This window comes from Myodes glareolus, chromosome 10 (assembly GCF_982192425.1).
Source record: "Myodes glareolus chromosome 10, mMyoGla1.1, whole genome shotgun sequence".
Lineage (NCBI taxonomy): Eukaryota > Metazoa > Chordata > Mammalia > Rodentia > Cricetidae > Myodes > Myodes glareolus.
Genome location: NC_142035.1, coordinates 50863749 through 50889846, shown reverse-complemented (window position 1 = coordinate 50889846; position 26098 = coordinate 50863749). Strand labels below are relative to the sequence as shown.

At 43.6% G+C, this 26098-nt stretch overlaps 1 protein-coding gene across 3 annotated transcripts in view; it reads left to right on the top strand.

Annotated features, from left to right (window-relative positions):
- Acoxl (acyl-CoA oxidase like) overlaps window positions 1-26098 on the top strand; it is a 294348-nt gene that overhangs the window by 37390 nt on the left and 230860 nt on the right. For all 3 annotated transcript variants that reach the window (XM_085696377.2, XM_085696375.2, XM_085696378.2), the window contains exons 3-8: window positions 8223-8306; window positions 12782-12868; window positions 13425-13523; window positions 21950-22064; window positions 22653-22739; window positions 24393-24465. In XM_085696377.2, the coding sequence (XP_085552503.2) occupies window positions 8223-8306; window positions 12782-12868; window positions 13425-13523; window positions 21950-22064; window positions 22653-22739; window positions 24393-24465 (545 nt within the window). The remainder of the gene's footprint in view (window positions 1-8222; window positions 8307-12781; window positions 12869-13424; window positions 13524-21949; window positions 22065-22652; window positions 22740-24392; window positions 24466-26098) is intronic.

Below are 26098 nucleotides of genomic sequence, written 5' to 3'. Positions count from 1 at the left end.
TTGGAAATCGAAGATCAAACCTTCAGTGAGCTACACATTCCTTTACACCAATGATTCTCAATCTTCCTAAGGCTGCGACCCTTTAATACAGTTCTTTATGTCATGATGACCCCCAACCATAAAATTATTTTCATCATTATTTTATAACTGTGATTTATCTATTGTTATGAATCACAAATATCTGATATACAGAATAGCTGATATGAGACCCAAAGTGGTCATGACCACCAGGTTTAGAACCACTGATTTACACCCTTTAACACAGCTGTCTATATAAAAAAAATGAGACAATCCTTCAAGGATGGGAATATGTGAGCCCTTATGTGTTGCTGGTGCTGGATAAAGTCATGTAGCCTCTATTTAAGACACTCTGGCATTTCCTTAAAAATGAAACATTTCATTAAAAATTAAGTCACATGATACAGAAATCCCATCTCTTAATATATGCCCCAACAAGTGAAAGCAGAGTCAGGTGAATGTTTGTGTATATGTGTTTTGGTTGGAGTTATCCACAGGAGCAGGGCTATCCTAGGACTTCTTTATGTGAAGGCTGCCTGGAAGGTGCTATTCAGTGACTCCTTCCCGGAAACATGCCCACAGACCCTTGCAAGCTTGGTTCTTAGTTGATTCCAGATCCAACCAAGCTAACAACCGACATTTACCACCACACCACGTCAACAGCATCGCTGTGCACAATAGCTAATGTCTGTCAGCAGAGAGAAGAATGAGAAAAATGAGGCAGGCAATGCCGAAAAGAATTAGTTTTTAAAAGTAAGGGAAACGTGACAGCTGTTACGTGGCTGAACCTTGCAGATGTCGTGCCTAAGGAGAGTGAGTCTGTCATCACTGTGACTCTATGAGCGGTGTATGGGGTGAGCAGATTCAGAGAGGCACAGACAGAACGGCAGTTGTCATAGGTGCGGGGAAAGGAGGATGAGGAGGTTTTAATCGGTTTGGTTTTCCTCAGGGGATTAAATGGGAAGGTTCTAGAAGGACTGAGTGGAGCAGGGCAGGATCTGATGGTTTGCCAGAAGCCTTCCTAGCTGCTGGGGCAGGATTGAAAATGACAAGAGTTCAGTCCCGAGCAGAGAGCTGGTGCTGGCCATGACCAGAGTGGCTGCAGTCAAAGTGACTGAATTAGAGATTCTTCTGAAATCTGGTTGGAAAAGCAGTAGGAGCTGCTGATGGATGGCGAGACACAAAGGGGAGAGAAGAATGAAGACCGTTTCGTGCTTGGCTTGACACTAAGTCAGGAGTTAGTTTTTAGCTATGATCAGAAACTTGAGATGTATAGGGACAGGATGCAGAAAATCGTGAGTACAGGGATGAATTAGGAGCTGCGAAGCTGGATGGAGTCCCAAATGTGTTGACAGAAAAGAGGAGGCTCAAGGACTGGGTTTGGTGGATTCTGGAAAAGGATCAGAGTGGAGACTGGGGTGGGAAAACTGGCCGGAGAACTAGGTCACGAGCAGAACAGTATTTTTCATATGTTATGCAATACGCTGCACAAAGCTGGGCATGGTGGTACTTGCAGTTACCCAGGTAATCTCATCAGAAAGCTGAAGCAGAAGGATAAAAAGTTAAAGGCTACTTTGGGCTGTATGACAAGGTCTTGTCTCAAAAACAAACTCCACCCAGGAAAACCATAAAGTAAATTTGATTCCCTATTTTATGGGCCACAGGCTATGGGGCTAATGGTTAGAGAACAGGTTAAACTACCTAAAGTTAAAAGCTAGAAGTAACAGAGGTGAAAGTCAAACTATACCTATATTGACTCCATAGCCCGAAGGTGGTAAAGCTGTGCCCCACACAGTGTTTCTGTTGTGATGAGGCAGAAACAAAGGCTGGGAGAACAGAACTGCGGAACTCAAGAGGACCAGGAGGCTTTCTCTGTCTTTCAAGTGTCCCTGAAATATTGGGCCAGGGTTGGTGTGGAAATGGTCAATTGAGGAGTTGTGCAAGGGCTCATGGGAGGACCAAATGACATCCCACATGTTAGGTTCTACACACAGCCCTCGGCAATAGCAAGTGCTGAGTGCGCACTCAATGATACTGTGATTTACTACCTGATTTTTAAGACACAATCTTTCAAAATGTGAAATGACTTGAGCAATATTTGTCCGAGGACAAACATGGATAAGCAACCGTTAATTTCCATTAAGACGATTGTCAGATACTGGAGTTGGCACTCACAGAAAAGAAATCCCAGGCACTGAGATGGCAAGGCCAATAGAGAAACTCACTATGGCGTGCTGTCAGTATTGACTAATTCCAGGATTACTCTTTAACTGGAAACATTTCCAAATGCAGGTACAAGGGTAGGGACGTAGGAGGCCTCTGTTGCCAAGGGAACATATATCATGTTTGAGGCAAAAATCTGGGAGAATCTTGCTTTGTCAGAATGCTACAGTAATGTTTCCACGACATGGACACTGCCCTTAGATAAAGCCATGGGGATATCACTTTTATTAGCCCTGGGAGGAAAAGTACGTGAAGAACATGGCTAGCCTTTGCTACCAAATGTTTCCAGCACTCAGCTCAGAGCCTCTACTCTGTGATCTTAGTAACCATCACAGGACATTAAAGCCAGACAGAGGCTGCCCTGAAATGATTCGATTTTCTTGAGATGATAACTGGGGTCGCTGGGGGCTCTCATCGCTGACAAAGGCATGGCGTGAAACTGATTCTGGAGGTGTTCTGGTGCCATCATTACAATTTACTGGTTGATTCCAAACACCTATGAATATGCAAAGGACCTAGAACAGTTAAAACAATTCTGTAACAGAGCAAAGCTGGTAGGCACTCATTACATGAGTTCAAGGCTCATTAGAAAGCTTTATGTGATTGCTGATAAGAAAGACAGACGTAGCGGCTGGGTGGTGGTGGTATATGCCTTTAAATTCAGCACTTGGGAGGCAGAGACAGGTGGATCTCTGTGAATTCGAGGCCAACCTGGTCTACAGAGTGAATTCCAGAACAGGGTCCAAAGCTACACAGAAACCCTGTCTCCAAAAACAAAAACAAAATAAAACAAAACAAAAAACAGACATATCAAGGGAAGATAATAGAGAGCCATGGCAGAAATACACATTTGATCAGTTGCTTTATTCTTCATAGTGTTGCTAAGGCAACACAACAAGAAAAGAAACATCTTTGTAATAAATGATGCTGAAGCAAATAGGAAAAAAAGTAAACCTAGATTCCCTACTTCACACTGCATGCAAAAATAATTTGAGTGTATTATATAGTTTTTTGGAACATAAACTTTAAGATCAGCTCACAGAAGAGCAAAGAACATCTTTTTGACTTTAGGATAGGCGAGAGTTCCTTAGAGAGGTGGAGAGAAAGAGAGAGAGAGGGAGAGGGAGGGAGAGAGGGAGGGAGGGAGGGAGGGAGAGAGAGTGCACCCCCTAGGTCCCGTTGAATGTGTATAAGCAAAAAGTGATAAATTGGTCTTCATTAAAATGGAAAATTGGTCATGACCTCCCATGAGGACATGCTTTTCACAAATGATCTCCTTCATCCCTCTTTAGAAAAGAAGAAGAAACACAAGAGAAGGTGCCCATTGCAGGCCCCGATTTCTACTTCATGGATGTGAAATGTCAAAAATGCTATAAAATAACAATGGCCTTGAGCTGAGCACAAATGGTAGTCTTGTGTGCAGGCTGCTGTACTGTCCTCCATCAGCCCACGGGTGGGAAAGCAAGGCCGACAGAAGGCTGCATCTTCAAGGGGAAACAGTACCAAAAGACCCTCATTTACAACTGGTTCGAACCTACTTCAGGCTGCTTGTGGGTGCGGAGGAGTCCTTGTGGGCATGTTAGCATCTGAGGGAAGGCAACAGAAATCCCTCACTTCCAACAGTTCTGAACCTGATTGATTTTCACTGAGGAAATGGACATGTGTTTCAGGGACACCTCTAGGTTTAGAAGACTTTTTTTTCCTCCCCAGAATTTGTAGCAGAATATCACAGCATAGAGATCTGCTACATAAATGCCCCAAAGGAACATACAATGGAAGAAGGAAAGCATCTTTAACAAATGATGTTGGCATAACTGGATGTCAACCTGTAGAAGAATGAAAGTAGATCCATATCTATCACCATGCACAAAACTCAAGTCCAAATGGATTAAAGATGTCAACATTAATCTGTCCACTTTGAACCTGATAGAAGAGAAAGTGGGAAGTAGTCTACAAGATATAGGCACAGGAGGCCACTTCCTAAGTAGAACCCTAGTAGCACAGACAATAAGAGAAACAATGAATAAATGGGACCTACTGAAACTGAGAAGCTTCTGTAAAGCAAAGGACACTGTCAGTAAGACAAAAAGGCTACCTTCAGACTGGGAAAAGATCTTCACCAACCCCTCATCAGACAAAGGTCTGATCTCCAAAATATACAAAGAACTCAAGAAACTAGACACTAAAACTCTAATTAACCCAATTAAAAAATGGGGTACTGAACTGAACAGAGAATTCACAACAGATGAACTTCGAATGGCCAGAAGACACTTAAGAACATGCTCAACTTCCTTAGCGATCAGGGAAATGCAAATCAAAACCACTTTGAGATACCATCTTACACCTGTCAGAATAGTTAAACTCAAAAACACCAATGATAGCCTATGCTGGAGAGGATGTGGAGTGAGGGGAACACTCATCCATTGTTGGTGGGAATGCAAACTTGTGCAGCCACTGTGGAAATCAGTGTGGCGGTTTCTCAGGAAACTGGGAGTCAACCTCCCTCAGGACCCCAGCAATTCCACTCTTGGGAATATACCCAAGAGATGCTCTATCATACTACAAAAGTATTTGTTCAACTATGTTCATAGCTGCATTATTTGTAATAGCCAGAACCTGGAAACAACCTAGGTGCCCCTCAATAGAAGAATGGTTAAAAAAGGTGTGGAACATATACACATTAGTTTTACTCAGCGGTAAAAAACCTAAAGGAGAGTATTTTAGGACAAACTGTCTTCCTTCTGTTTGAAGCTGAACTTACTACACAGATGTGTTCGATAGCATGGACTTCAAGTTCAGATATAATAAAAGTTTGAATTATTGTTTATACATTTATGGATTTACTACCCTTTAAAATAGTAAATTTACATGACTATATAATCATTGAGTTTTGGTTTGAATATATCAAATGTGAATGAAGGTAGGTATTGATATAGCAGACATATTTAAAAAGACGTAAAAAATACATAGATTAATGATTGATCTCAGTCAATGTAGCCAATGCAGCTAGTGATGCCAATTTAATGAGAGGGTAAATTTGCCAATAATGACTATTACTTAAACAGTTAGTTAATTAAAGACAAAAAAATTATGTGTATAGATGATGTTAGAAATATATGCCAGCAATATGGTCAATCAAGTGGAGCCCAGTCCAGGTTTCAGAACTTTGATCTGACTTCTTGAAAACGAACCAGCCTGAGCACATACTCGAGTTAATGCCAGGGAATGGCAAACTCCTACTGACGTTTCCATCAGGTCTAATAATAAACATGGCTGTCTCCTGTGGAGACAGGGGAAGGGAAGTCATCATAATAAACAATTTCAAATGCTCCAAGATGGGTGGATTCAACACATGTGCTTGCACTTAGCTTCAAACTTGTGAGTAAAAATGGCCACAATTGGATGTTACTAGTAACAAAATTATATTCCTGTATCAATAGTGTGAATTATCAGAATAAAGAAAACCATCTACTCTTGTTATTTCTAAGGGATTCACTATCTATCTGTCTGTCTGTCTGTCTGTCTATCTATCTATCATCTATCTATCTATCTATCTATCTATCCATCTACCTACCTACCTATTTATCTAATAATTATTTAGACACAGGGTTTTTCTCTGTAGCTCTGAGTGGTGTGAAATTTCTGTTCAGACCAGGCTGACCTGGATCTTTCCTCTGCCTCCTGTGTGTGGGCTTTCAGGCACATGCCACTAGGCACATCCCTTTGATGGTTTATTGTCTAGAAAAGGCAGAGCAAGTGGTTGAAAGCAAAGGAATGTTTGTCCATGTGACTATAGATAGCATGACTCAGAAAGGTGACATGGGGGCACCTTGGCAGGATGATGTTGAGTCCTTTCTGATGGTACGAAATAAAATGGTGGTGAGGACAGAGTGACCAGAGTCCTTAATAATGCAGGACAGCGAGAAGTGGTCCCAAGACATTCTCATGAGCTCTGAAGTTCTAGTTTCTGACCCTTGTTTGGACACTCCTCAGGTGACTCTGGTTGGGTTAGCCACTTGATTTTCCTGAGCATAGGCTTTCCCATCTTTTATGGAGGGTTGGGGTTGTTCTAAGGATTGGTGAAACAGAGGACACTGAAAGTCTACAGGTATCTGCTACAGTTGTTTCTCATTATCTGCTTGTAATGGACTCTTCAGTGCAACCCTGGGCTGGAGCCATGCGATGGTTTCTGAAAGAGCCTGGAGGTATTTTAGGAAATAATCAATACAAGATGTGTTGGGTTGCAGCCATGTTGAGAAGCATACATCTTGACAGAATGGTGTGTGATGGAATTAATAATACTTGAGAGAAACATTGTAAAAGCCTGAGGGAAGGAAAAATCTGAAGGATGCCTAGGGAGAGAGTTGAAGCCAGTGTGGAAGTTGTCATCCAAAGAAGGCTGGTTTTGTCTTGCTGCCGATGGGGCAATACACTGTACAAGCATGCCCACATGTGAATGTGTGTATAGAAACACACACTAAGACATACATGCATATTTAAAGGAATATGTATATATCCACATATGTATATATAAGAACATGCACACACATACATGTGGAGGTTTATGCACACAATACATACAAGATAGATGTGTCCACACCTGGATACATGAATACATGTGTGCACAGATAGATGCACATACTTGCACACATAAGCAATCAGTATCGGTTTTGTTGGTGGGGGACTCAGAAGAAATTGGCCCATGAAGATAGCTAACATGAATTCCAATAATGAAGAATTGCAAATTGTCCACTCAATGGGCTATCACCTTCTTTGGAAATGGCTTGTTTTGAAAAGTGTGTGTGTGTGTGTATGTATGTGTGTGTGTAGGTCAGAGATCAATGTTGGATGTCTTTCTCTATCACTCTCTACTGTATATTTTGAGACAGGCTCTCTCTCTCTGAATCTGGAGCTCAGTAGATTTGCTGGTTAAAGAGCCCCTAGCATCCTCCTGTCTCTGCTAGAATCTCTAGTGCTGCTAGAATTGCAGACACCCACCTGACACTGCGCCTGGCCAAGCCCCAGTCCCAGGTCCTCATGCTTGTGCACTCTTCTAAGCCCTGCTCTATTACACACACACACACACACACACACACACACACACACACACACACACACAGTTGAGAACCATCTGCCGTCTGCTCACTGAACTTTGGAAGTTGTTAATGTTGTGACAGACCAGGACCTCATGGTTTTAATATCATAAATCAAACCCAACAGTGGCCTATGCTTATGAAGAGAAGACCGTTGCTTTTCCTTTATCTAAAATGTTCCCAGGTTTTCTACAGGATTTTCTTCACATCGGTGTTGCTGTGTGAACACTTGGAGTAGCATGGCAGGATGTTTTGACTGCCTATACTGCAGCGGAAACATACTGGGAAGCCAGGGACAAGCTTGGTAAAGGCTAAGTAAAGCCTGGGGGACATAGGGTATGGGGACAAAGAGTCTGTCCTCAAGAATCTGACTTCTTGTTGTATAAGAAAAGAGGTTGTGAGGCTCTTCATGGTTTAATTGCAGGTAAAGGCACTTGCTGCCCACCCTGATGACCCAGTTTTGATCCTCAGGACCCACATCGCAGTAGGAGAGAATTGACGCTTGCAAGTTGGCCTCTGACCTCTACACATGTACTGTGTTGCACATACCCCTAAATAAGTTTTTTTTTAGAAAGCTTAAAAAAAGGAAAAAGTTCTTGAATACCACACACCCAAATAGCCAGAGACCAAAGGCCACATTGACACAAGATGAAAACATTTATTTTCAGAAGAGCGATGAGACGCTTTCCTAACTTAAAATTGCTTTGTGTTGGTTTTTTTTGTGAAAGTATTATGTATATTACCTATTATTATATATATAATAATTTATATATAAATATATAATAACATATATAAATATATATAATAATTTATATATATATATATATTTCGAGGTCAGAAGATCAGCAGTAAATCTTGACATTAGGTCTATTATATTTATATTTTCAGGAAGAAAGAAGGAGGAATTTCATCAGTCGAAGCCTTGCCCTGGCAGAAGTTGTCTGCATAGCGGACACGGCCACCTGTGTGAAGGTGAGAAGCAGGCAGGTGCTGGCCCAGTCCTGCTCCTCTGGAGTTCGCTGCCTCAGGCCTGCTCTCCTGCTTTTTCACTGTTGTCATCCATTCTCTTGTCTTTGCTTTGAGACAGTTTTCCTACGGCCTAGACTGACCTTGAACTCCTGCCTCTGTCTCCCGAGTGCTGAGATCACTAGTGCAGTCTGATGTTTTGCTTGTTTTTTCATATTGTTTTCATTAATTCATATATCGTGTATTAATTAATTATTCCCATTTGTCTTAATTTCCTTTGAGACAGGATTACTCTGTGTAGCCTTGGTTGTCTTGGAACTCACAGAGATCAGCCTGCCTCTGCCTCCTGAGTGCTGGGATTTAAGGTATGCACCACCACTACCCCAGCTTCATTTGTCTTTATTTTATGAAGACAGTACCATAAATGTCTGTGACTTACTTTCTTCACTTAGATATCACTACTGAGATTGATCTATATTGTCCCAAGTCATTGCCTTCATTAATTTAAATAATTTAAATATTTGGTTTTGAAAATTAAACCCTTTAAACTTTTATTTGTTTATTTTTTACATATATGTCACATCATGAAGAACACTACTGCTTTCTCATCAGCCTACATGGAAGTTCAGTGGTATTAGCTACCTTTGCTTTACAGTGACCCAAATGCCTCTGAAAACAACCCAAGGAGGAATGATTTATTTTGGTTCATGGTTTCAGCTTGTTACGACTGAGAAGGCGTGGTGAAGCAGGTGGCGCCACGGTGGCAAGAGTGTATAGCACAGCAGACCAGGAGGCAAAGAGCAGGACAGGAAGTGGGCAGAGATAATACATTCCCAAGTACTGCTCCTCTTGGTGTAACCTTTTGTGATACACACGTGCTTGTGTATGGAAGCCAAAGGACAACTGTGGTGTCATTCCTCAGCCATATTTTTTATACTTAGATTGTTTATGTATTCAAAGAGAGAGAAGAGGGGCTGGGGAAGAGAAAGAAAAAGGGAGAGGGAGAGAGAGACAGACAGACAGACAGACAGACAGACAGACAGAATATGAATGCATAATGGTGTGCCTATGGGGGTCAGAGGACAATTTGCTGGAATCAGTTCTCTCCTTCCACCATGCAGATTCTGGGGACTGAACTCAGATCAACAGGTTTGGCAACAATATCCCATGAACCATCTTGCTGGCTCCTGGATATTTAAAAAAAAAAAAAAAAGGAAACAGGGTCTTTATTGGCCAAGAACTCACTGAGTAGCCTAGGTTGGCTGGCCAGTGAGTCCTGTAGATCCTCCTGTCTGCTTTCCCAGCACTGAGACTAGAAATACATGTCATGGCACCTGCATATTTTTAATGGAGGTTCTGGGGATTAAACTCGCATCCCTGTGGTTAAAAGGCAAGCACTTTGCTGACTAAGCCTTCTTTATTCCACCCAGGAGCCCTCATTAATTGTCTACCAGGTAGTGGCTTCATTGGTGAATTAAGGTGAGGCCAACAAGCACTCTGCTCTGATGAACAAAATCACCTTCTCATCCCCATGTGTACGCTGAGGCTCTGGCCAAGGCTCATCATTTGTCTCATGATACTGTCCTGACTTCAGATGCCAGTCTTTAGGCATCTCCAGTGGTAGCCTGAGGAGGCTGCCGCCAGCATTTTCTGGGCATGCTGTGGGTATTGCTTTATACTCCTGATGCCGCAACCATCCTTTTTCTTCTCCAGATTATAGAAAAAGGAGAGAGACACACCCCAAACAGTCCATGTAGAGTGTGTGTTTGCAGTTGGGGTTTTCTTTCATAAGGTGTCTCAACTGCTTTCCTCAGTTTGTCTCAACACGGGTGGGCTTCTTAGTGTTCTGTCCCTGAGGTTTACTAGGGACAGGAGATAGGATGGTTTTGACAGCAGTGGACACAGTGTCTTCTGGGAGGACAGTCTGGATATATGTTCATCACTGGCCAGTTGCAGTATCTCTGTCCCTCTAGCTTCATTTAAGATATCTGGTTCATGCCAACTCTCGCAAGCTCCTCCATCACAACTAATGGGCTTTCAGGCACACGGTCACTCAGCCAAAGACCAGGTATCCCCCAGAGTACCCCTTCTCTTCCCAAATCCAACTCATCAACTTGTCTCCAGAATTTACCCTGAATCTCTCTACTTCTTTCCTCACCGCCACTACCTACCTGCCTGACTCATTTTTTCTGGTTAGAAAACTGTGCTCCTCCTGCGAGGCACTGTTGTGACCATGTCAGGCCAGAGGTCACCAGCTCAGGAACCCTCTGGTACTCTTCGTAAACTGGGTCTTGTTGTCTGCTGTTTGGAGACCGCTTCTGTGGGGGGAAGTCCCCGCACATTTCTTGGTTGTGTGGGGGGAAGTGGCACAGATGCTGTCTACAAACTGGCCACTCTCCTTCGGCAGCACAGGCCACCCTGGCCTAACTGCTTACTACTGTAGCTAGTGAACAGAAGCTTTTCAAGCTTGTACAAAAATATTCTAGTTTTCCCCATTCCCAAGGAAGAGGAAAAAGTTAAAAATCTAGAAAAGAAATATATAATAATGTATACATTCGCCATCACCCAGAGAGATTTAGGAGAGGAAAATTCAACTTGCCTTAACTTGAGTAAAATATTGTCCTTTAAACTAGACACAGAGGGAAAAAAAATACCATTTTGGATTGATTCCATTTTCCAAACGTGAGGGTACAGTGGACCCCTCCTGCCCACCGAAAGGTCCAGTTTAAACTTGATTAAGCAAAATAGACTTAATTGTTATAATTAAAGAATTCCACTGGTGAGCGAACCCTGAGTTCTCAAACCTTGGCCATCTTCTTTCTTCAACCCCATTATTGTATGTTGGCTTCATTCGCCACCTTGAGGTGAGCTGGCAATCAGCTGCCTCAGGTCTCCATGGCTCTGGATTCCATTGTGTCTTGGTGGCCACTTGGAAGGGGCCCTTTGAGTTCCTAGGTCTATTCCTGAAGCCACAACTTCATGGCTCTGGGGATGATGTAGCTCAGCTATATGTAGGTCACACTCATCCTAAAGCCACATGTAAGGATGGTCCTCAGGGGAAATTCAGAGTATGTGGCTAGGAGAGGGAGGGAATGCTGAGCTCAGCACCAGCAAATATCTACACACTTCCATCCCTTTGTTTCTGCCGCCAGTCGCCTTCCATGTGGCTTTGTTCTAGATGTTTCTTCTTCCTCTTTGTTTCTGTCAACTTGACATCAACTAGAGTCACTTGCAAGAGGGACCCTCAACTGAAGAATTGCCTCTCCATTGGCTTGTCCAGCATGCCTTGGTTAATGTTTGAAGTGGGAAAGCTCAGCCCCATGTGGGTGGTGCTAACCTGGGAAGCCCAGCCCCATGTGGGTGGTGCAACTTTGGGAAGCCCAGCCCCTTGTGTGCAGTGCCATCTTGGGTGGATGGTGCTGGGATGCATAAGAGCAAGAGAAAGCCATGGGGTCAAGCCAGTCAATACTATTCCTCAGTCGTCTCTGCTTACTAAGTTTCCTGCCTTGGCTTCCCTTGATGATGACTGTAACCCAGAAGCTGAAAGAAACCCTTGACTCTCCCAAGTTGTTTTTGATTGTAATGTCTATCATATGGGTAGAGATCAAACTAGGGTACCTCTCCTCTTTCTCTTTTTTAAACCTGCACCCACCTCCCTTTCCTCTCCCCCTTTCCCTGTCAGTAACACTTTCTCAGGGCTTATAAAAGGGCAGAGAGGGCGGTGGTGGCGCACGCCTTTAATCCCTGCACTGGGGAGGCAGAGGCAGGAGGATCTCTGTGAGTTCGAGGCCAACCTTGTCTACAAGAGCTAGTTCCGGATTAGGCCCCAAAGCTACAGAGAAACCTTGTTTCAAAACAACAACAACAAGCAAACAATCTTTGCTGGGCGGAGGTGACACTCTCCTTTCACTCCCACACTTGGGCTCTAGGAGAGGCACCAAAACTACAGAGAGAAACCTTGTCTCGAGGAAAAAACCAAAACCAAACCAAAACAAAAGAATAAATAAAATTTAAAAAATTTAAAAAACCCACCTCCCCGCAAAAAAATAAGGCAAAGAAAGACCTGTGTAGCGTGAAGGATTCTTAGAGATACCTGAAGTGCGATCCTAATTAGTCTTAATAATGGAAACCCAGTGTCAGATATCAGGATAAAAGCTGAGAGATCAGAGAAGTAAAGTAGCGACCACAGTCACCTCTTACCTCTCCAACTCCTCTGAGGGAAAAGGGCTGAGATCCTGTCTATGCCCCACCTTATCACTTCCTCTCTCTGCCCAGCCTGATCGCTTCCTGTCTGTACAACCCTTCAGACCTCTATGGTTACCTCATGGCTAGATCCACCCTTTGGTCTCCAGGCAAGATTTATTTGTCAGAACACAAAGTATGACAACAAAATCAATCCTTGCAGACTTTGACCAATGGGTCTAGTTGTTGCTAAGCTGTTGACTGTGGCTCGTCATTGTTTGTACTGTCCTTGTTTCTAGTGTGGAATCATTTCTTTCCTATTTGGCGGTACCATCCTCAATCTTGGAAGTTCTGAACATGTTATCAAGTGGTATCAGCAGCTCAAGGTATGATGCTTACCTTAGCAGATAGCTTTTCCCATGAAGATTTAAAAAAAACAAAATCATAGTACTTTTGTGTGTCTGTTTGATTAGAAACAAAACAGAATTCAAGTCTGCAAATATTTTGGCCCAAATGAGAATTTCAAGGCTATCTTTTTACACTATATCTACATCTGTCATATTTTTTTAAAGATTAAAAAACTGTTTATGTATATGGATGTTTTACCTGGCTGTATGTTTGTGTGCCACATGAGTGTGCAATGCCTTCAGAGGCTGGAAGGGGGTATTGGATCCTCTGGAACTCGAGTGATGGATTGTCGGAAGCTATTACGTGGGAGCTGGGAACTGAACCTAGGTCCTCTGCAAAGCAGCACGAACTCTAAACCGTGGAACCATCACACCTGCCACTTTCCCAAGCGCATAATAAACATCAACAAAATACGTTTTTATGGTTGTTTCTGGCTTTCTTCTCCTTTCCTTGCTAATATTGTTAGTGGCCTGAGGTCTTCAGTTAGAGTTCCTCTGACCATCTAACTTTCTTTTAATATTTCCTAAATTTCAGGAGCTGAAGTGTACCGGGATGTTTGCAATGACTGAGAAAGGCCATGGGAGCAATGTGAGACAGATCCAGACTGAGGCCACCTTTGACCTTGACAATCAGGTGAGGGAGCTGTTTCCTGTTTCATGGTTCCCTGAAATATGGGACCTGCACAGACCACCCCTTCTTTCTGAGCCTGCTTCCACACCCTCAGCATGGTTTCCTGCAATATGGGATCTGGGCAGACCACCCATCTTCCTGAGCCTGGCTTGACACCCTCAGCATGGTTCCCTGCAATATGGGATCTGGGCAGACTACCCCATCGTCCTGAGCCTGGCTTGACACCCTCAGCATGGTTCCCTGCAATATGGGACCTGGGCAGACTACCCCATCGTCCTGAGCCTGGCTTGACACCCTCAGCATGGTTCCCTGCAATATGGGACCTGGGCAGACCACCCATCTTCCTGAGCCTGGCTTGACACCCTCAGCATGGTTCCCTGCAATATGGGATCTGGGCAGACTACCCCATCGTCCTGAGCCTGGCTTGACACCCTCAGCATGGTTCCCTGCAATATGGGATCTGGGCAGATCACCCATCTTCCTGAGCCTGGCTTGACACCCTCAGCATGGTTCCCTGCAATATGGGACCTGGGCAGACTACCCCATCGTCCTGAGCCTGGCTTGACACCCTCAGCATGGTTCCCTGCAATATGGGACCTGGGCAGACTACCCCATCGTCCTGAGCCTGGCTTGACACCCTCAGCATGGTTCCCTGCAATATGGGATCTGGGCAGATCACCCATCTTTTTGAGCCTGGCTCCACACCCTCAGCATGTGCTCTGGTTGAGAAGCTTAGGCTCAGAACAGGTTGTTTTAGGGACAGACATGAACTCAGCCTTTGAAAGCAATACCAGCCTATGCTACACACTTCCTGCCACCAACAGGACACAGCTCTGCGCACATACTCTTTAGTTATTCCCTCGTAATGTTTCCATGGGAACAGCACTAGCCACATTGTTCTTCTTCCCAACAGTAGTCTATGAAGAACAGGGATGTCTTTGCTGTTTCTGCATGGAGCACATGGCAGCGCACCAAGAGTTGAGATTTTTCTGATAAGGGGATAAGTCCTCTATGCTGTCACAGTTGTTCCTCAGTATTCATGGATATCACAGCTTTTAGGAACCTCTGAAGAGTCTAAGATACACAGACGCTCAATTTCTTTATATAAGTAGCATAGTATTTGTGTCGGACCTGCCACAGCCCTCTCCATTTTGTATACAAAAATGATGTATTTACATCATTTTTGATGACTTCTAATACTTAATATAATACTGATGTTATGCATCTGTTAAACTGTATCATTTATGAAACGATGATAATAAAACAATGTCTGTAGGTAGTAAGTATAGATGTAATTAAGATGTATCTCAATACATAGTTGGTTGAATCCAGTGATATGGGATTCATGCAGATAGAGGGCCAATTAATTGCATTATGCAGTGTTCTTTTTGTGTGTGGTAGCTTGAATTTAATTGGCCCCATAAGCTCATAGGGAGTGGAACTATTTGGAGGTGTGGTCTCATTAAAGTAGATGTGACCTTGTTGGAGGAAGTGTGTCACTGTGAGGGTGGGCTTTGAGGTCTCCTATGCTCAAGCTATGTCCAGTGTCTTAGTTCACTTCCTGTTACCTTGGGATCAAGATATAGAATTCTCAGCTCCTTCTTCAGCACCATGTCTGCCTGCATGCCACCATGTCCCACCATAATGATAGTGGACCAAACCTCTGAACTATAAGCCACTCCAATTAAATGTTTTCCTTTATAAGAATTGCCATGGTCATGGTGTCTCTTCACAGCAATAAAGACTCTAAGATGAAAGTTGGTACCAGGGACTAGAGTATTGCTGTGATAGACTTGACCATGTTTTGTTTGACGGAATATGAACATTGGAACTATGGATTAGGAAAGCATTTGGAACACTTTAACTATTGTCTAATGGACCATATTAATAGGAACATGGAAGGCAGTGGTGCTGAGTGTGATTTGATGAACTGTGGGGGCCTAGATCAAAATGTTTCAGAGGATAAAAATTTTAGTATGTTGCCTCGAGATCATTCTTGTGATATTTAGTGAAGAATGTGGCTGCTTTTTGCCCTTGTTTAGAGTCTACCTGATGCTAAAGTGAAGAGTTTTGGATTAATTCCATTGGCAGAGGAAATCTCTTTAATAGTCTAGTATAGACTGTGTCATGTGGTTATTAGTGATAACTCTAATGAAGATTTATACTAAAAGGGAGCAAATTGAAGAAGGCAAAATACAAAACAAAAAATTTGAGGAGAAAAGTGACACTAGGAAATGGAATGGAGCTAAATTCTGCATTCAAGGAGATAGTCAGGTTAAGAAATGGAATAAAGGGAGTGGTGACCTCAGGGAACTACCCCACCCAGCTAAGTTTCCAACTTGGGAAAAGGAATTAAAGAAAAGCTAAGAGCTGGGTGTGGTTGTAGATACCTTTAATCCCAGCACTCCAGAGGCAGAGGCTGGAAGATCTCTGAAGCCAGCCTGGTCTACAGATACAAATTCAAGACAGCCAAGCTTAGGCTGCAAAGGAAACCAGTGAAAAGAGAAAGTTGGTGAAGATATAATTGAATAAAAAGGGCCAAGTTCCAGTCCCAGTAAGCAGCAGAAGTTGGCAGCTTCAGTCATGTGGTTCTGGAGTTAAGGATAGAAGAAAGGGGCTATGGAATTTGTCTCTGTGACTAAGAAAGTTGTTGAGGCCAGGCAGGTGTCATAGGTGTCCATAAATGGAGACCTAGAGAAGCCATTGCATAAAGCTATGGAGTTGAAACCTGGATTGCCTTGGAGACCCCAAGATATTGGAGATGCCAGACCCATGGGATACCTGCTAAGAGAAACTGCTAATAGGGAGTAGAACCAGTCCAAGAGAAATAACTATGTTGCAGTCAACAAAGCTGAAAGGAGCTGGAGATCTGAAGAGCATTTTGACATCTGACATGGTGATGCAGAGTGTGGAGTTTGCTCAGCTGGTTTTTGGTCTTGCTTTGGTTCAGTATTTCCTCTCTATGCTCCCTTCCCTACGTTTTGAAACAGTAATTTATATCCCGTGCCATTATATATTGAAAGTATGTGATCAGTTCTCTTAAATTTTGATTTTATAGTGGATTATAGTTAAGAAATTGCATGAATTTCAGAAAAGACTTTGAACTTTGGACTTTTAAACATTGTTGAGAGTATGATAGACTATGGGGACTTTTGAAATTGGACTAAATGCATTTTGCATTATGATACTGTTACAAACTTATAGGGGCTCTGGTGTGGAATGTGGTAGTTTGAATGTAATTGATCCCATAATCTCACAGGGAGTGGCACTATTAGGAGGTATGGCTTTGTTGGAGTGGGTATGGCTTTATTGGAGGAAGTGTGTCACCTTGGGAGCTATCTTTGAAGTCTCCTATGCTCAAGCTATGCCCAGTGTCCCAGTTCACTTCCTGTTGTCTCTGGGTAAAGATGTAGAATTCTCAACTCCTTCTCCAGCACCATGTCTGCCTGTATGCCCCATGTCCCACCATAATGATAATGAACTAAAACTCTGAACTATAAACCACCCCAGTTAAATGTTTTTTCTTGTAAGAGTTGCCATGGTCATGATGTCTCTTTCCAACACTAGAAACCACAAGATAGTATGTGAGTGTGTGTGTGGTATATGTGCACCTATGCCTGTGCATATGGAGGCCAGAAGAAGATGCAGAGTGCCCTGCTTTGCCGTGCTCTACCTTATTCCCTTGAGATAGGGTCTCCCACTGAATCTGGACAGAGCTAGGCTAGCAGCCAGCATGCCCCAGTGGTACTGCTGGTTCTGCCCAGCACAGCATGGAGTCTCACCTGGGTTTTCACCTGGGTCCTGGGGATTTCAATCAGGTCCTCATGCTTGAGAACCAAGTGTTCTTCCCCATCGAGTCATCTCCCAGCCCTGTATGGTGTTCTTAACCAAGACTCACATGGATTTTACTTGATAACCTGAAGGCATTGTAGTGTTGCTTTTTCTCCTTTCTATTCATGTGATGAACTCTACTCTTTTCCTTTCCATTTTGTTCTTTTGCTTCTCCTTTCCTTGATTTTCCTCATTTCCCTTTCCTATAAAATATTTGTATGTGCGTGCATGTGTGCACGCATGTGTGCCACAGTATGTGTGTGAGGTTAGAAGACAACTTGTCGAATTCAGTTCTCTCCTTCCACCATGTGGGTACTAGGGAATGAACTTAGGTCATTAGACTTGGTGGTAAGTGTCTCTACCCACTGAGCCATCTCAATCACTGGCCTTCTTTTCTCTTCTTATTAATTAAGCGTGTTGGTGAAGACCTTCTAATTTGGCATCTTTCTCCATAATGGTCCATAACCAAAGCACTGTGGAAGCTCTTGGTAGTTTTCTACCACTGGACCCCTCCACCCCCAAAAAGAAAGCCACTGTTGCTTTCTCTTACCCTCTTTGCAGTTTCTTATTTGGTACTCGGTATTCCTAAGGACTACAAAGGGGCAACTGAATTCTGTTGTGTGTAGCCGTGTTTGTGAGTAGGCTGGGGAGGGAACATTACAGTAGCGTCTGTGTGTCTAGTTCTATTCTTCCATTTCCTCTGAGTTTGCCTTTCTGAATCAGGAATTTGATCAAGTAAGTTTTTGTTTGACTGACGAATCTTCAGTGGATGAGTGACCAGTGTTGAGAATGTCCTGTTCAGTGACAGGAGTCTTAGAGGATAGTTTTCCCTGCCCTGATGTTCATTCTCTGCAGTGGTCAGTGATCTCCCAGGTTGTGGGAAATGCAAGGACTGTGCTCTGCTGTGCAGGCCCAGCTTCTTCTCTATGCTGCCTGTATTCTTTCGCATCAGCGTGCCCTTTAAGGTTAAGCAGTTTCTGCGAGTAGAGAATTCAAGTGGTAGAAGGCACTAAGCTAAGCGCTGAGATAACCAGCCAACAAAACTTTGTTGTCCCTATTTTACGGATGGAGAAACTGAGGTTCACAGAGGTTAGGGACCTGACTATAGTGACAGAGTAGCAGAGTTAAGGAGGAGTTAAGGCTGAAATGGAACTGCCTTTAAGAGTGTGGATTATTGACCTGATATCTTATGGGTTATGACTGACCACTCTTGTTCTTTTCCCAAGCTGTGATATTGAGATGACCTTGCGATCGTTACTGTGAAAGAAAAACCACCCACAATTCTTACTTGTTTCTTCTTACAATTTCTTTTTCGACAAAACATAATTTCTTGCACTGGTCCCGTTTTCTCCAAACAGCATAAGTGATTTTGTCACCCAATGGGCCTCTGCAGCTGCCTCTTTCTGACAGGGGAGTTGCAGATGAGGAAAATGGTGAGCACTGGCTCTCCAGTGGGTGGGGGAGACAAGTCAGTCATGAACTTCTGCCAGGAGGAAAGCGGATTGGTGGGGGGCGGGGCACAGCGGGGGACTGACACGGCAGGGGGCGGTGTCTCCTTTTGAAAGTTGTGTTGCATATCAAATGAACCTTCCTTCCATCACTTACTGGTTTTGGTTTTTGGTCCTTTTGTTTTCATTTGTAGGGAACTGGATCAGCCAGCAGTGTGTTAGCTGTGAGATAAGAGCTTTATTTTCATACTCTGTGCTAACTAGCAAAAATAAATGCGGTGATAGTAAAAGCTTTTTAATTAATTTTTATTTTAAATTTGTTATCTATCTATCTATCTATCTATCTATCTATCTATCTATCTATCTATCTATCTCGTGTGTGTGCATACACATGCAAGTACCACAGCACTTATGAGGAGGTCAGAGAACAATTTTTCAAAGTCTGTTCTCTCCTTTCTGCCATAAGGGTTCCAGAAATTAAATTAAAAATGGCTTTGAAACAAATGCCATTAATGACCGAGTCATCTCACTGGCCCTTTTTGACTTAAAAAGATTTACTTTTTGTTTTACATTATGAACGTTGTGTGTGTGTGTGTGTGTGTGTGTGTGTGTGTATGTGTGTGTATACAATGTGAGTGCAAGTATCCTCAGAGCCCAGGGATGTGAGCTGTCCTGGAGCTGGAATCACAGGCAGTTGTTAGCTGCCTGACAGGACTGCTGAGAACCAAAGTCAGCTCTGCTGTAAGTGTGTGTGTGTGTGTGTGTGTGTGTGTGTATGTGTGTGTGTGTACAATGTGAGTGCAGGTCTATTCAGAGCCCAGGGAGGTGGACTGTCCTGGAGCTGGAGTTACACAGTTACAGGCAGTAGTGGACTGCCTGACAGGGCTGCTGAGAACCAAAGTCAGCTCCTTTGTAAGAGCAGTGCATGCTCTGAACCATTGAGCCATCTCCCTAGCCCTCTTCTTTCCTATTTTTTTTAAATTTTATTTTTACATTTCTTAGTCTTTGCAACTTTGACCGTTTTGCTGGTCTTCACCAAGCAATCATAATTGTAACCAGCACACATGCTGGGCATTGTTTAGGTTACAGTTTCAACTCTAGTATTTTGGCTGATACAAACTTTCCACATGGAGTGTCTTGCCAGAAGTGACAAACTTCTTCCTGGGGTGTGTTAGATGTGTAGAAGACCAGTACAAGTGACCTCCCATTTTCTCCCCTGGCAGCCCCATGTTTCCAGGGCTCTTTTCTCCCTCCCCATCATGCACATGGGTTGTTTTGTCTTCATGCCCATTGCATGCAACCTTGAATTCATTCTCCCGCTTCCAGAAGCCCTGGCTGACCAGATAAGCCAAGGACAATCTCGAGAGACTTCTCGAAGAGAGTCAACTTGCTCATATATTTTTCTGAAAAGCCCCTGCACATGTTAAAGGTTTTCCTGTACAAACTGATATCAGAGATTGTTTTCTTAGGCCTTGAGACTGTATTTCTTGGCCCAATGAGAAAGCACAGTCTATACACTTTATAATCTGAAATCTGAGATAATCCTGTGTGACCAAGAACATGTTGGTTTAGCTGAATCATATCTTCTACATTGTCAACTCCAATTAAGTGGCCAGTTCAGCTTTCTGCCATTTCCTCTGGGCCCCTGACCTGTCATAGGTACCCTGTACTCAGAGCTAGCAGTGTGGTCAGTACCGCCTTGGGAAGAGGTTTAAGAGTAACCTATGTGGTGAGCAAGAGTGGGGAGAGCCGAGCCTTGAAGGCAATATTTTCACTGGATAGTAGGAAAGAGATGCCTGGATTTGAGCAGAGACTGGAAACCAGCCCTGCCTGCGGTCCCTGTTTCTTCAGGTCGGAGCTAGTTTCAGGATCTTTGGAGCTGGAATCATTGGCCGTTACTGAGACAAACTGCATTCTAAGATACCCTCGGAAGACCAAGGCTCCTTTACATGTGTCTCTGTTTCAAGGGCTTGGGTGCGTGGCTCTAGTCTGGGACCCTGGGGACTCTTTTGTGTTTACTGACTTGTAAGATGTTCACAGCAGGTTCTGAGACAACCAGCCAAAGGCTTTGGTGGGTGTTTTCTTTTCCTTTAAAAAAAACACCCCAAAATTAAAATTATTTTGGGGCGATATGCTAAACAATGATAGGAATAACTCACAGGTACCTGTTTTGCTGACAGTCGAGCACATGGCTTCGGCTTCTTAATGAGTGAGGTGTCATGTAAACAGAGTTCTTATCATGGCTGCAGGCTGGCCAGGCCTGTGCAATAGTGGAAAGCTTGAGAACTCAGGAGATTTACCTAGAAAGGGAAGACCAAATGAAACATACGTTGTGTGCTCAGAAACAAAACCATCCAGGGCCCTGGGTCGTTGGGCTGCTCCCTCTTTTCATGGGCACCTCATAGGTGAGGTGTTTGAGGGTGAGGGGTATGTGGAGAGCTAAATACACTCTACCAGTGCCTGTGTGCCCCCTTCCTTGTGTGTGTGTGTGTGTGTGTGAGAGAGAGAGAGATGGGGAGTAAACCCATTACCTTGAGGGCAGAAAGTATTCAACCACTGAGCTGTAAGCCCATCCTTTTATTTTTATTTTGAGAAAAGGCTTTGCTAAATTGCCTAAACTCACTGTGAGGTCCAGGCGGTCCTTGAATGTATAGTCTTCTTGTCTCAGCCTCCCACGTAGCTGGACTTGAGGTCTGTGACATCACATCTATCTCTTGTAGAGGTTTCAGTGTTGGGTTCTTTAAAAGGCAAAATCACAGTATGAAGTACTCGGATAAGAGAAATTGACAATTGGAGAAATAGTTAGCATGTTGAAAACCAGTGGGTGAAGAAGACAGCACGCATCAGCTGGACACTGTTAAAGACAGAGATGGGAAATGAATGAATGAAAATTGGCTGCTTATTTTTTCTGATTGAATTATGCACCAAAAACTAAAACCCATTTCCAGTCACCGTCAAAGCAAAGATGGAGGTAAAGTACATTCACAGACTGGCAGACGGCACAAAGTTCAGAGTTAAGACAGTGGCTTCCCAGGAGCCCCTGAGTCTTCTTCACACTGCAGATCTGTTTTAAGGTGTTCCTTGTGTTGAGTTAGGGGTTCAAGGGAGCCACATGGAGGCAAATACTCTGTGGCTTCCTCTTCTTGGCAGGAGTTCGTGATTGACACGCCGTGTGAAGATGCCCAGAAGATGTACATCGGCAACGCCATGGATGGGAGCTGTGCTGTCGTCTTCGCCCAGCTCATCATCGAGGGAAAGTCGCAAGGTTTGTTACCAACGTGAAAGAATTCTCTTTGCTATTGCTGTTTTCCCATCAGGTCTTTACACCGAAAACGTGCCTCACAGGGCCAGTTTTATCTTGTAAAAATATGTACTACTAACTTCATCTTCCATAGAAAAGTGGTGACCGAATTTGCTGACATTAGTCGATTTGGAATGTAACATAATGTCATATTGTTCCAGAGAAGAAGTTTTATTCTCTTATTTTTATTTTTTGAGACAGGGTTTCACTGGATAGCCTGGGTATTCTAGAATTCTCTATGTAGACCAGGCTGGCCTTGAATTTACAGAGACCCACCTACCTCTGCCTCCCAAATGTTGAGATTAAAGACACATGCCCTCACACAGAGCTTGAAGGTTTATTCTTCACAAGGGGTCATCTAGGGCCGGGATGGTAGCTTACTCCTGTAACTCCAACACTTGGAAGGCAGAGACAGGAGGATTAACTTGAATTAGAGGCCACCTTGACCTATATGGCGAGCTCTGTGTCATCTAGGGTTATATATCGAAACTTTGTCTTGACAGCATTAAAAAAGGGAAACCTACTAAGGTCCTGTCTCTGTGCCTTCCTTAGGGCCCCACTGTTTCATCGTTCCTATCAGGGATGAGCATGGAAACTTGTATCCAGGGGTGACAGCTATTGATATGATGCATAAAGAAGGTGAGTCCTCAGGTGACCCTCATCTGTGCTGGCTGATAACCCCCGTGGGTCCTCCAGCCCCCACTACAGTCAAGGAGAATCTAACCACCTTCATCTCCAGGAAACCATGGCAGTGGACCAGACTGCCAGGGGACCATGCATTGATATTGCTATCTCCTAGATTCCCAATTACTTAGTGACAAAGATGCTTAGTCTCCAATGGGTGTCTCAACTTCTCTTTTCTTCGACCTAGGGCAGCTCTCTGGTGACTTTTCACCTCCAGATGGATGTTTGTGTCCAGACAGCCCTTGCTGAGCCTTAAGCACTGTCTCAGGACATTTGTGACACATCTGAGTCCTCACAGTTTTGGAGAATAGAGGCCTGAGATGAGAGAGCTCCCAGGGTTGACTCCTTCTGATGGGGGCAATGGAAGGCTTTAGTCCAGGACTCTTGCCCCAGCTTGTGAATGTCATTTTCACATGAGCATGAAGTCTCCCTGTGCACATATCTGTCTCCAGGTTTCTCCTTCTTATAAGGACTTCTATCATTTATATTAGGGCCCACTTTAATGACTCCATTTTAACTTGGTTGCCTCTGCTTCTAAAACAAGGTTGCATTACAGATATGGGGCTTAGGACTTCAATCTACAAATCAGAGATGGGGAGGATACAATTCATTCAGCTCTCAATGAGACCAGGTTTTCAGGGTGAAGCCAGCTAAAGAAAGGGATGCAGGAGTTAAGGATAAAAGGGAGAAGAGAGAGAGGAAGGGGTAGGGGAGGCGCGTTGGACAGCGGAGAGGTAATCCCATCTTACCCTTAGTATAGGCAACCACACCCGCCAGGCATGGCCCCTGAAAGTACCTCGAGTGTCAAGTGCTGCTGAGAGCGGAGGGACAGGCCACTGCTGATGAAGTCATGCCACATGTTGACAGCATTGGCAGCTGCAGAAAGACTGCTTTGGTTTTCCCATATCTTCTGTTATTTACTTTTGCTAGTTCATCCTGTGCCTGAGGAGGAAGCATGAACCGTGCATGGGGACAGGCTGGTTTGTCTCCAGTGTCCCGTGCTTTCTCTTGCCTCAACACTCTTTTTTTAATTTTTATCTACTTATTTAACTTTAAATTATATTTTATGTATGAGTGTTTTGCCTGCATGTCTGCATACCACATGTAGGCTTAGTGCTCAGGGAGGTTGGAAGGAAGCCTCAGTCTCTTGGAGCTGGAGTTGCTGATGGTTGTGAGCCCACCCTGTGAGTTCTCAGAACTGAACCTGGGTCTTCTGCAAGAGCAACAAGAGCTCTTAATCACTGAGCTGTCTCCTCAGGCCCTGAACTCTTTCCTTTTAATAGCGTTTGCTGTTGAGGAGGGAGATGTGCCCCATCAGACCCGGAACCTGAGTCTCTAGCACATTGCGGGGGGGGGGGGGGGGGCAGGGGCTGCAAACAAGGAAAACCACATCATTGTCTGGTTCTCCTTCAGGGTGGGGGTTGGGAATGGGCCAAGTGTGTCTGAGCCAGGGCCCAGAGAACAAACAGACAACATCCTAGGCATACCCCCTAACAAAAGAGCACCTACAGTTCTGGAAATGTTTAAGGTTTGTGTTTTAGGCCAAGAAGTAGCTGAGACCATCTTGGAATGTTGTGTTGCATCTCCATTTGAAATCTGTCCCCCCAGGTCTGAACGGTGTGGATAACGGAATTTTGATGTTTGACAAGGTTCGGATTCCAAGGGAGAACCTGCTGGATAAGTGAGTAATTTTCTCCTTAAGGTCTTTGTAGATGGTCTACTTGTTCCTCAAAATGAGGCCTCTAGTTTTGGGGTCTTGCAGACTGCAGGACCAAGTGGTCTCCCCTCAAGGGTTTCCACAACTAACTGGAAAAGGTAGATAAGCAAATAGAGAAAAATCTAAGTGCTCCAACATGACATTTGTCAGACGTAGTGATTGTTACGGTAGACTTTTCTCTATGCCAATATGTCTAAAAAGAGAGACCTATATTAGAATTTTAACATAGAGGATCTTCTATTCTTTAAGAATTCCCATTAAAATGCATCATAGCACTATGCTAAATAACTGATGAATTATGTCCCCAGTTCCTTGTTGTTTGGCATTTAACTTCTTTTTATTTTGGCAATTGTAAATAAACTGATGTGTGCTGCTTGCTTCCGCTGTGGGTGTGAAAAGTTAAGACACTTTCCGTTTGGGTCATTATCAAAAACACTGTATGCATGCATGAAATCCTCAAAGAATAAATAAGAGATATCATATTAGAAAAAAGACACTTTTCATCGGAGGAGGCAGTTAAAACTACTGTCAACTGCAGGAAAAATGCCCAGGCGTCCACAAGGTAGTCAAGGTGACTCAAACAGTGAGGTGGAGGTTTCCTTCTCTGGTGTGATCACTGATGAAAGTCAGGGTTAAAGATGGTATTTTTTTTTTTTTTTTTGCAGATTCTAGGAAACACCAGCTACCTCAGTGCCTCAGCTGTGTTTCCTGTGAACTGTAAATCCGGAGCCAGAGCTGCACTTAAATCACTGGTAGAGCCAACAATCTGGGGCTCTACTTTTTTTTTTGCTTTGCAGTGGAGTTTTCCCTTTACTTATCTTTGCTCCTTACAAGTTCTTGTCAACAAATACATGGAGTCACTTGCAAAAGTCAAAGAAAATTGTGTGGGAAGCAAACTTAGAATGGATCACGTTCCTTTTGTCTCCCACCCTATGTGAACTGGTGGTAAATAGAACAGAAACAGCAAAGACATCTTTACAGATGTCCTGGAAAATCTCAACAGACACCAGAGCTTGTGAAAGTGGGTCTGAGGCCCACTAGCCTTCCCTAGAGGCTCCTGTCCATTTCCTAGGCTCCTGTCAGCATACCCACTCTGGGGGATGGGAGGGGGAAGAAAAGTCACAATGGGCAGCTTCCCATATTCTATCACCCTAATCAGATCCCAGTGTTCGGTGTGGCCTCCGAAGCCACTGGCCAATGGGAAGGGCTCAGCAAAAGCACTAGAGATTAGCAAATCAGATTCCGCGAGAAAGCAGAATGATAGTGGACTTGTTTGTAGTTAATCACTTTGATGAGCAAGATTTGATTTATAACATTATCTCATTACCATTTAAATTGTTCCCCATAACTGCAAAACAGCAGTAGCTACATGGGGTTTTGAAGGAGCAAGTCTTGGTTCATCACTTGATTAGAAAGTGAGCCAGTTAATAGATGTAAGTAAATGATTCAATATAATCTCTCTAAAAAAAATCTCAGCTGCCATTTTCGTTTTTGAAGAAATTAATAAACTCATCCTGAAATTTACATGCAAGTATAGGAAACTTAGAACAAAGAAAACCATCTTTATAAAGAATAAAGTAGGAGGATTCATACTTGG